Below are 11,221 nucleotides of genomic sequence, written 5' to 3'. Positions count from 1 at the left end.
CTGTGGTATTTATCTTAAAGGAGTTTACTACCGTCATACTCTAGTCTAATAGATAGTATGTAATATTCATGAGGCTATTTGTATTGTGTAAATATTACTGATTGTACCTTTAAATAGTTCTGTAGAGGACGGAGGACACTGATTGGCCTCGCGAAATGTCAATCAAATTGCCTGTTTTTTTAGCCAACCAACAACAGCAAGCGTCACACAGCAGTGAGTACAGTTTGTTATGACCACGTTATGACCGGTAGTAAAGTGATACAAATAGTGATTGAACACTGAAAACTATGACAGCGTTGTACTTGGACGAGTGATTAAGCGTCTTGCTTCAAAGTAACGGTTCACGGCGAGTATAGCTGCAACGGTGACCGTCCTGAACTGGTTTTGGCTACAGTTGCCTAGTTCGTTACTGTTGCGCGTGTTCACTGACCCGACCATGGTGGAGGTATTTGTTGGGAAAACTCTCCTCAATAAAGAAGGGGATCTTATAGACCCAGAAGAAGCTCTCAGGAATAAAGTAGTGGGAATATATTTTTCTGCCGGCTGGTGCCCGCCTTGTCGAGATTTCACCCCTATTCTATGCGATTTTTACACGGAACTTGTCGAGGAGAGCGAACCACCTGCACAATTAGAAATCGTTTTCATATCTTCTGACAAGTCGAGTGATGATATGGTGGAGTATTATCATGACATGCACGGAGATTGGCTGGCCCTGCCTTGGACGGATCAATACAAACAGTAAATTCGTATGACTGTCTCATCTTTCATGTAGCCTATTCCCATTTGAGTTATTGGAAAGGGATAGTATTGATAAACATGTTTGAATTGATTTTAGGCCTATATACTTTCCTCCACTGTCTAGCCATATTACAGCGAGTGTAAGCAACAGGCTTTGTAAGAGGTTTATGGGTCACCCTTTGAGGGATTAGGTTTAAAAATAGGGTAATGTCTCTACCTGCCTGATGAGACAAGTGATTGGAGCTCAGCAAGGCTTGCCTACTGTATTCCTCTGCTAGATTGGGACCTGTATTTTGTATGGTATAATCCATATAGTTATAAAGTCATGATTATGCCCTGTGCTCTTCCACTTTCCCTTCAGTGATTTAAAGAAGAGATTCAATATCACAGCGGTCCCTAAGCTGGTGATTGTGAAGGAGAATGGAGACGTGATCACAGACAAGGGAAGGAAACAGATCCGGGACCAGGGACTGGCCTGCTTCAGGAGCTGGTTGGAGGTGGCCGAAGTGTTCCAGAACTTTAACGCTTTATAGACATTCTAGAGTACATAGTTATGCATAATAGAGCACCTTCCTTCTTCTGACTTACAAAAACAATTATTTTTGAACAATAGTGGCAATACTAAACTTCTGCACTACAACAAAAATTGGGCTTTTTTTCTTAAATAGGCTTTTATAATACCAGCTAGAATAGAAACAATGAACAGACATGAGTGGCTTATATTTTCAGAATACATATTTTGAGGTGTTCGGCTATTTTTATATTTTGTTTTATATGACTTAAAATGCACAATAATTAAATCCTTTGCTGTCTGTTTACAGTGTAGTTATTGTTGACTGTGGAGTCTTGTGTTGTTGTGTTATGTATGGAACATTCATGTCACTGTCATCCCCCAGTGTGCCATTAGTATGCTTCTAGGAAAGCCCATAGGATAGTATTTCCACCTTAGCTAATACACCCGAGTCTCACTCCTCATTGCCTTTGCACCTCTTTGCATTGAAGCATCATTTTGTTTAACTTGTAAATTGGCAAGCTCCTCAACTTCGATTACGATAGTCTAGTCACTCAGCACACATCCCCGTCTCTGTAGATTAGATTGTTTTTAAGGTTACCTAAGGGCCTCGTTGTAATCATGCAAAGCAGGCTCCAGAGATTCTATCATGACAAATCATGTTGATGTACGTGAATTGAATAATGTCCTCTTGATGACTGTAAACGAACAAGGTAATGCTAATGTCTTTGCACTTTATTTCAGGGATTTTATGGCAAGTTCACTTAATGCCTCAAGATGTCGCCATAGACTCACCTGTGAGGCTACATCCTCAGCTATGGATTGATTGAAACAGTATTACCTCTAGTCCCCTCCTAGGTTGTATGTTTTTCAACCTTATTTTGTGAGAACATTTATTGGAAACAATGTCCTTTTAAAATCTTATTCTGAGAGAGTTGCTGTTGCGGTATGTCAAACAGGGAAACTATAGTTCGAGGGCGATTTGACCAAATGTTCAGCTGAATTTGACTCTTTGAAGTAAACGAGGCTTTACAAATTGGAGGAATTTTGCGTTAAACAAATCTCTCAAAATGCCATAGGCATAGCCCTTGCTAAGTAAGCTCCTCCCCTCCGATACATTATGGTCTGACTGAAATACTGCCTATATAGTGCTGAGTGGGCCATTCGGTCTTCGGGTGAATATTTTTGCAATAATGGGCAATTATGTCGAATCTGTGGAAGAAACTTGCCGTCCTTACTCAACTGAAGTGCCTTTAGGTCATCGTCTTGACCATGAAAATGTCTATTTGGGCTTTGATGACATTTTTTCTTGTTGTCAAGGTGGGCAACAGGTGATCAGAGCTACCTTTAGACCTTGTTCACCGGTCTGACATCTGCTCTATGTAACTGTAGCGAGCTGCCACCAATTTAGTCATTAAAGAGGCTTGAACTAGTGAGCATATGATTACAGGGCGAGCTCACACCTGTGCCATATAGGTCAAGACCTCTGGGCAGAGGTCATAGTTTGCTCATGTAGGCATCCGCGAAGCTATAGTCTTACCAGGTATGAGGCAAAGAGTCCCTCCGATGCTAGACAAAACTGACAGTCTACGATATTGTTTAGTTCTTCTTGATGGGACCATGATATATCACTTTGCCCAGAGAGCAAACTAAAACCCCTTCGGCTGTTTGACCAGTTTACACTGCTTGAATGCATGGCACACAATCACTTGCGCTGTCCTCAGAGTATGCGCAGACCAGCTGGCTGGAGTGTTTACGGACATATTCAATCTCTCTCTGTCCCAGTCTGCTGTCCCCACTTGCTTCAAGATGTCAACCATTATTCCTGTACCCAAGAAAGCAAAGGTAACTGAACTAAATGGCTATCGCCCCAAAGCACTCACTTCTGTCATCATGAAGTGCTTTGAGAGGCTTTTTTTTGCTTCTTAATTTTTGAAATGTAACCTTTACTTAACTAGGCAAGTCAATTAATAACAAATTCTTACTGACAATGAGAGGCTAGTTAAGGATCATATCACCTCTAACTTGACACCCTAGACCCACTTCAATTTGCTTTCCGCCCCAATAGATCCACAGACAACGTAATCGCAGTCACACTGCACATTGCCCGATCCCATCTGGACCAGAGGAATCTATGTAAGAATGCTCTTCATTGACTATAGCTCAACATTCAACACCATAGTACCCTCCAAGCTCCTCATTAAGCTCGGGGCCTGGGTCTAAACCCGGCCCTGTGCAACTGAGTGCTGGACTTTCTGGCGGGCCGCCCCCAGGTGGTGAAGGTAGGAAACAACACCTCCACTTCGCTGATCCTCAACACGGGCCCCATAAGGGTGCGTGCTCAGCCCCCTCCTGTACTACCTGTTCACCCATGACTGCGTGGCCACGCATACCTCCAACTCAATCATCAAGTTTGCAGATGACACAACATTAGTTGGCCCGATTACCAAAAATGACGAGACAGCCTACAGGGAGGAGGTGAGGGCCCTGGGAGAGTGGTGCCAGGAAAATAACCTCTAACTCAAGATCAACAAAACAAAGGAGCTGATCGTGGACTTCAGGAAACAGCAGAGGGAGCACGCCCTATCCACATTGACGAGATCGCAGTGGAGAAGGTGGAAAGCTTCAAGTTCCTCAGCGTACACATCACTGGTGATCTGAAATGGTCCACCCACACAGACAATGTGGTGAAGAATACGCGACAGCGCCTCTTCAACCTCAGGAGGCTGAAGAAATTTGGCTTGCCCCTAAAAGCCTCACAGACTTCTACATATGCACAATTGAGAGCATCCTATCGGGCTGGATCACCACCTGGTATGGCAACTGCACCGCCCGCAACCGCAGGGCTCTCCAGAGGGTGGTGCGGTCTGCCCAATGCATCACCAGGGGAAAACTACATGCCCTCCAGGTCACCTACAGCACCCGATGTCACAGGAAGGCCAAGAAGATCATCAAGGACATCAACCACCAGAGCCACAGCCTGTTCACCACGCTATCATCCAGAAGGCAAGATCAGTACAGGTGCATCAAAGCTGGGACCGAGAGACTGAAAAACAGCTTCTATCTCAAGGCCATCAGTCTGTTAAATAGCCATCACTAGCCGGCTTCCACACTGTTACGCAACCCTGCACCGGCTGCTGCCCTATATACATAGACTTACTGCTTTACTCATCGCATATGTATATACTGTATTCTATTTTACTGTATTTTAGCCAGGGTCACTCCGACATTGCTCAATCTAATATTATATATTTCTTAATTCCATTATTTTACTTTTAGATTTGTGTGTATTGTTGTGAATCATTTTAGATACTACTGCACTGTTAGATACTGCTGCACTATTGGATCTAGGAACACGAGCATTTCGCTACACCCACAATAACATCTGCTAAATATGTGTATGTGAGCAATAACATTTGATTTGATTTGCTTGAGTCAGACTTCCCAAGTATCCAAATGAACTGTCTGACCGCAACCACTGCTCTGAGACCTGTTCTCAGTGTGCTTCGAGACACAGCCAGTGGGATTGTGTGAGTGGTGAGTGCAGCCCTGATGAATAAACCACTATTTTGTAGCTGCGGATGTAGTTTTCCTACCACTGCTCAGCTCTGCTTCTAAACCGCATTGTCAACAGAACAGAGTTGCAACAGGAGGACCTCAGTACTTCCTTTTCTTAACTGACAAGAGACTCGTATTACTGAAGATAATGGACCTGATTTTGGGACCAAAATGGATTAGGCTTTTATCCATCAAATTGATCTTGATTTATTTCCACATGCATGTTAGCCAAGAACAGTAGGCCTACGTTTGATATTTCACCACCGCAGTTTTACTTGTTCATACTAGATCAAAGGACAGAATCGAGTGTGGAGCGCTTTATAGCATGCTTGTGTGTCAGGGGCGTTTCTCAAGTCTCATCTCCCCGATTTCTTCACATGGGATTGTCAAGTCTATTTCAGGGCCAGACCAAATAAGATACACAACAAGTTACGCAACTGAAATTGTGCATAGACAAATCCAGATTCACATGTCTAATGCATTTAGAGATTCAATCAAATAAGACTACTTTCTTGCTGGTCTGTGTATGAACAACCTGGTCTCAGGGAATGTCGTATTATTCTGTAAGTATATTCGAGACACTCCATTTAGTATGATATGTTACGTTTCGTATGGTAGGCCTATGTATTAATTTGTGGATGTCCTTCGCCCATTTCCATGATATGTTATGAATTACAATTCATATTATATGTCACGAATTTGCAAAACGTACAATAGGGGAAGGGTTAGCTAACATGCAAAATAGAGAAAAAGTACTAAGTAGTTGAAAAGTTGCTAATTTGTTCAAATGCTAAAGTTGTCTGCGATGACATTTGAACCCACGACCTTTGGGTTGCTAGACGTTCAGGTTGTATGCCTACCCATCCACTCTGACCAACTAACATACTTTAGAATTTGCTCTAACAATCTTGTTTATGTAACCATACCAAACTTACTTTATCACACTAATTTGAGTGTACCGGATTTATGTTTACTATGTTAAGTCTAGTCTATGAGACCAGGCTGGTATGAAAGCCAGTAGTGTTTCTTATGCTAATGACATGCTGGATCAGGTAACAACACATCCATTATGTGAGTTGCTAGAGGAGAGGCGGAGGAATCACCGGGGCGGACTCGCGGATCCTGTTCCTGTCAGAGTATACATACACACACACACACACACACACACTTTAAACTCGTGTTCACGGACTCAGGAGCTCGAAGACCGGTCCAGGTTTGGGTACCGCACCGTGCGCTTCAGCGAACCCCTCCGCTGGAATTATGAGAAATGGATGAATGAAACTGAAAGGTACGTAGAGATTACAAAGATTATTGTTAAATCTTGTCTGTCTAAAGCGTGAGATTGCGATGCTGTGGGTAAGTAAGATACACTTTGCCATTGGTTGGCTATTGTTTGAGAGTTGCGGTTAATGTGAGCACATGTTGCCATGTACACACAATTAACTGTTCACATTAGGACGTTTAGAGTCTCTTTACTTGAGTGTAAGATTTGGTGAGGAAATTGTGTCAGTTTTAACTAGTCAGTTCAGCCATTTCAATTTGTAAAATTATTTGGCGTGTGTGTGTGTGTGTGTGTGTGTGTGTGTAAAGAGAGGAGACTCCTTGAATAATGGTGTCTTATTCATTGGGACAGGATAGTGGGATGTTTTCTTTTAAACGATGGGAGGGCAAGATAATATTGGGAAGAGAATGGACTAATAGAATATGGATAGGCTGGAGTGGAAATGGGATTGTGTCTAATGAGATGAAAGAGGGTAGTGTTGGAATGAGATGAGACAGTATCCTACTCTCACTTCTCCAGCAGTAAGCTATAACACACACACACACACACACACACACACACACACACACACACACACACACACACGCGGGGGGAGAGAGTGATGAAGTGTAAATCAATAACTGAACAGGGAGAGGTCATGATTTCAATTAGTTTTGTGCGCAGTCATGCACCCACACACATTCAGTGCATTCGGAAAGTATTCAGACCCCTTCACTATTTCCACATTAGGTTACGTTACAGCCTCATACCCCATAATACCCCATACCCCACATAATACCTCATACCCCACACAATACCCCATAATGACAGAGCGGAAAAAGGTTTTTAAAATGTGACAAATGTATAAAAATAAATTTTAAAAATTACATTTACATAAGTGTTCGGACCTTTTACTCAGTACTTTGTTGATGCACCTTTGGCAGTGATTACAGCCTTGAATCTTCTTGGGTATGATGCTAGAAGTTTGGCATGCCTGTATTTGGGGAGTTTCTCCCATTCTTCTCTGCAGATCCTCTCAAACTTTGTCAGGTTGGCTGGGGAGCATCACTGCACAGCTATTTTCAGGTCTCTCCAGAGATATTCGATCGGGTTTAAGTCCAGGCTCTGGCTGGGCCACTCAAGGACATTCAGAGACTTGTTCCAAAGCCACTCCTGCATTGTCTTGGCTATGTGCTTAGGGTCGTTGTCCTGTTGGAAGGTGAACCTTCGCCCCAGTCTGAGGTCCGCTCTGGTGCAGGTTTTCATCAAGGATCTCTCTGTACTTTGCTCCGTTCATCTTTCCCTCGATCCTGACTATTCTCCCAGTCCCTGCCACTGAAAAACATCCCCACAGCATGATGCTGCCACCACCATGCTTCACCGTAGGGATGGTGCCAGGTTTCTTCCAGACATGACGCTTGGCATACAGGCCAAAGAGTTCAATCTTGGTTTCATCAGACCAGAGAATCTTGTTTCTCAAGGTCTGACAGTCCTTTAGGTACCTTTTTAGCAAACTTCAAGCGGGCTGTCGTGTGCCTTTTACTGAGAAGTTGCTTCCGTCTGGCCGCTCTACCATAAAGGCCTAATTGGTAGAGTGCTGCAGAGATGGTTGTCCTTCTGGAAGGTTCTCCCATCTCCTCAGAGGAACTCTGGAGCTCTTTGAGAGTGACCATCAGGTTCTTGGTCACCTCCCTGACCAAGACCCTTATCCCACGATTTCTCAATTTGGCCAGGCGGCCAGCTCTAGGAAGAGTCTTGGTGATTCCAAACTTCTTCCATTTAAGAATGATGGAGGCCACTGTGTTCTTGGGGACCTTCAATGCTGCATAAATGTGTTGGTACCCTTCCCCAGATCTGTGCCTCAACACAATCCTGTTTCTGAGCTCTACACACAATTCCTTCGACCTCATGGCTTGGTTTTTGCTCTGACATGCACTGTCAACTGTGGGACATTTACATTTACATTTAAGTCATTTAGCAGAAGCTCTTACCTTATATAGACAGGTGTGTGCCTTTCCAAATAATGTCCAGTTACAGGTGGACTCCAATCAAGTTGTAGAAACATCTCAAGGATGATCAATGGAAACAGGATACGTCTGAGCTCAATTTCAAATGGTCTGAATACTTATGTAAATATTTTTATTTTTAATTTTTTTATATAAATTTACAAGCATTTCTAAAAACCTGTTTTTCCTTTGTCTTTATGGGGTATTGTGTGTAGATCGATGAGGGAAAAATAATAATTTTAGAATATGGCTGTAACGTGACAGGCACTGTACATACACACTCATCCAGCCAGCCCACCCGTCTCTTGTCATGCTAAATTCTGATGACAATTGGGGAGGTTAGCAGTAAAAGATTAAAGTCGTGAGAGACTAAAGTGTCAGTATTTGGGTTGTTTCACCATAGATTTACCACATCACAACATCAGATCTCCTATAGCCTATACCCGCAATTCTGCTCTCTTACAATTCAACCTCTTGATTTTAATCAGGAAAGTTGTGGTTAAGTCCCTCACTGCTAAAATATTTGTCCATAAAAAATCCTGTTGTTTTCTAAACCATGAAAATCCCAACTGGGATTGATTTAAATGTGTTTTTTATGAATGATTTAGTCAAATATTTTAACTATGAGCACTGGCAGTCAAAAATCAGCCACGTACTATTTTCCTTAGTAGTGTCAGACCCCACGCTGTAGCAGTGAAATGACTAGTAGTCACTTGCCAAACACATACACTACACTACTAAAGTATATGGACACCCCTTAAAAATTGTGGATTTGGCTATTTCAGCCAAACCTGTTGCTGACAGGTGTATAAAATTGAGCACACAGCCATGCAATCTCCATAGACAAACACGGGCAGTGAAATGGTCCGTACTGAAGACCTCAGTGACTTTCAACTTTCAACGTGGCACCGTCATAGGATGCTACCTTTCCAACAAGTCAGTTCATCAGATTTATGCCCTGCTAGAGCTACCCCGGTCAAGTGCTGTTATTGTGAAGCCTCTGGAAGCAATGTCAGCACAAGAACTGTTCATCGGGAGCTTCGTGAAATGAGTTTCCATGGCCGAGCAGCCGCACACAAGCCTAAGATCCCCATGCACAATGCCAAGTGTCAGCTGGAGTGGCGTAAAGCTCATCGCCATTGAACTCTGGAGCAGTGGAAACGTGTTCTCTGGAGTGATGAATCACACTTCACCATCTGGCAGCCAATGGACGAATCTGGGTTTGGCGGATGCCAGGAGAATGCACGGGGGCAACTGTAAAGTTTTGGTGGAGGAGGAATAATGGTCTGGGGCTGTTTTTCATTGTTCGGGCTAGGCCCCTTAATTCCAGTGAAGGGAAATCTTAAAGCTACAGCATACAATGACATTCTAGGCGATTCTGTGCTTCCAACCTTGTGTCACAGTTTGGGGAAGGCCCTTTCCTGTTTCAGCATGGCAATGCCCCCGTGCACAAAGTATGGTAATGCCCCCGTGCACAAAGTGAAGTCCATACAGAAATGGTTTGTCGAGATTGGTCTGGAAGAACTTGACTGGCCTGCACAGAGCCCTGACCTCAACCCAATCCAACACTTTTGGGATGAATTGGAACTCCGACTGCGAGCCAGGCCTAATCACCCAACATCAATGCCCGACCTCGCTACTGCTCTTGTGGCTGAACGGAAGCAAGTTCACGCAGCAATGCTCCAACACCTAGTGGAAAGCCTTCCCAGAAGTGTGGAGGCTGTTATAGCAGCAAAGGGGGGACCAACTCTATATTAATGCCCATGATTTTGGAATGAGATGTTCAACGAGCCATGTAGTGTATGTTGTCCACTTAACTTTCTGTTTAGGAGGGTATGATTTACCTTAGTGAGATGCTCAATACAACAATACATTATATGTCTGCATCTGTGTGTGAGTCCAATGTCCATCTGTTAGAGATGTACTGTTGTTTACTGTGTGAAATATTCACTAGTTAGTCCTCTACTGGCCTGCTGGTGGTGCTGATGTGACGTTTAGCTCATGTTACACAGATCAGGTGTTAGTCATCCTCTCTCTGAAGTACAGTCCATCTCTGAAGTACAGTCCACTGATATACACTCAATCGCCAGTTTATTAGGTACACCACCCTGTTCAAGAATATAATTCACTCCTACAGACAGTAAGTCATGTAGCCGTGGCTTGCTATATAAAGCAGGCAGACAGGCATCGAGGCATTCAGTTACTGTTAGATGGAATGTTAGACTGGTTAAAATGAGTAACCTCAGCGACTTTGAGCGTGGTTCCAGTTTCTCAGAAACGGCCGGCCTCCTGGGCTTTTCCCACACAACCGTGTCTAGGGTTTACTGAGAATGGTGCGACAAACAATGCCTGGTCCGACGAATCCCGGTTCCTGTTGCATCATGCTGATGGCAGAGTCAGGATTTGGCATAAGCAGCATGAGTCCATTGCCCCATCCTGCCTGGTTTCAACGGTACAGGCTGGTGGCGGTGGGGTAACGGTGTGGGGAATGTTTTCCTGGCACACGTTAGGTCCCTTGCCACCAATTGAGCAACATTTTCATGCCCCAAAGAAATCAGGCTGTTCTGGAGGCAAAGGGGGGTCCAACACGGTACTAGATGGGTGTACCTAATAAACTTCACCAGGACCAAATGGGTAGTAGTGCACTATATAGGCATTAGGGTGCCATTTGGAATATACATTTTGAGTCCATCTGGCCAGTGTGATTTATCACGTGTTCATTATGATCAGTAGTAATGTGATCTCCACAGAGATATGTCTCCATAATGACCAGATTTCAGAGGATGAGTCGCCCTCATCGACCCAGCTCCACACACACACACCAGCTCTGGCCACATACACTAACTCCACCTCTCATTGTGTTATGTAACCAGTAGTCTTGGCTACCAGTCAAGTGCACATGTATCCACACTGGCTCCATTCACTGATCCTATTCCCAGATCAGTGAATGGAGGCTGGCATTGCTGGCCAAAGTATTACACCGTTTTCTTGGAAAAGGTCGCTGGAATCTGCGCTTTAATTTGCCAGAAATCCGGTCCATCATGTATTTAACGGGCAGCTGGAAAGCGGAGGGGAAAGAAGTGTGTGGGAGTGCATGCCAGTTTGTGCGTGCGTGTGATCTTGCGTGCATGTCTTTTGAGTGTCATA

The 11,221-nt window shown here is 43.9% G+C and overlaps 2 protein-coding genes across 5 annotated transcripts in view; both read left to right on the top strand.

Annotated features, from left to right (window-relative positions):
• The first annotated feature begins 191 nt into the window (after positions 1-191).
• Positions 192-1,556, top strand: LOC139543652 (nucleoredoxin-like protein 2). The gene is made up of 2 exons (XM_071349946.1): positions 192-738; positions 1,100-1,556. Exons 1-2 carry the CDS (start codon positions 437-439, stop codon positions 1,269-1,271), a joined length of 474 nt encoding a protein of 157 aa, XP_071206047.1. The 5' UTR covers positions 192-436; the 3' UTR covers positions 1,272-1,556.
• Positions 1,557-5,416: 3,860 nt separating this feature from the next.
• Positions 5,417-11,221, top strand: part of LOC139543651 (chondroitin sulfate N-acetylgalactosaminyltransferase 1-like) — a 37,398-nt gene continuing 31,593 nt past the window's right edge. For all 4 annotated transcript variants that reach the window (XM_071349945.1, XM_071349943.1, XM_071349944.1 and 1 more), the window contains exon 1: positions 5,417-6,095. The gene's annotated coding sequence lies outside the window, so the exon portion shown is untranslated. The remainder of the gene's footprint in view (positions 6,096-11,221) is intronic.

This window comes from Salvelinus alpinus, chromosome 18 (assembly GCF_045679555.1).
Source record: "Salvelinus alpinus chromosome 18, SLU_Salpinus.1, whole genome shotgun sequence".
NCBI lineage: Eukaryota > Metazoa > Chordata > Actinopteri > Salmoniformes > Salmonidae > Salvelinus > Salvelinus alpinus.
This window is presented reverse-complemented; position numbering and strand designations above follow the sequence as displayed.

Excerpts from the sequence above, each read along its gene's own strand:
- LOC139543652 (XM_071349946.1), top strand. The coding sequence starts at position 437 with ATGGTGGAGGTATTTGTTGGGAAAACTCTCCTCAATAAAGAAGGGGAT. Across the intron at positions 739-1,099 it reads TGGACGGATCAATACAAACA|TGATTTAAAGAAGAGATTCA; the intron begins GTAAATTCGTAT and ends CTTTCCCTTCAG.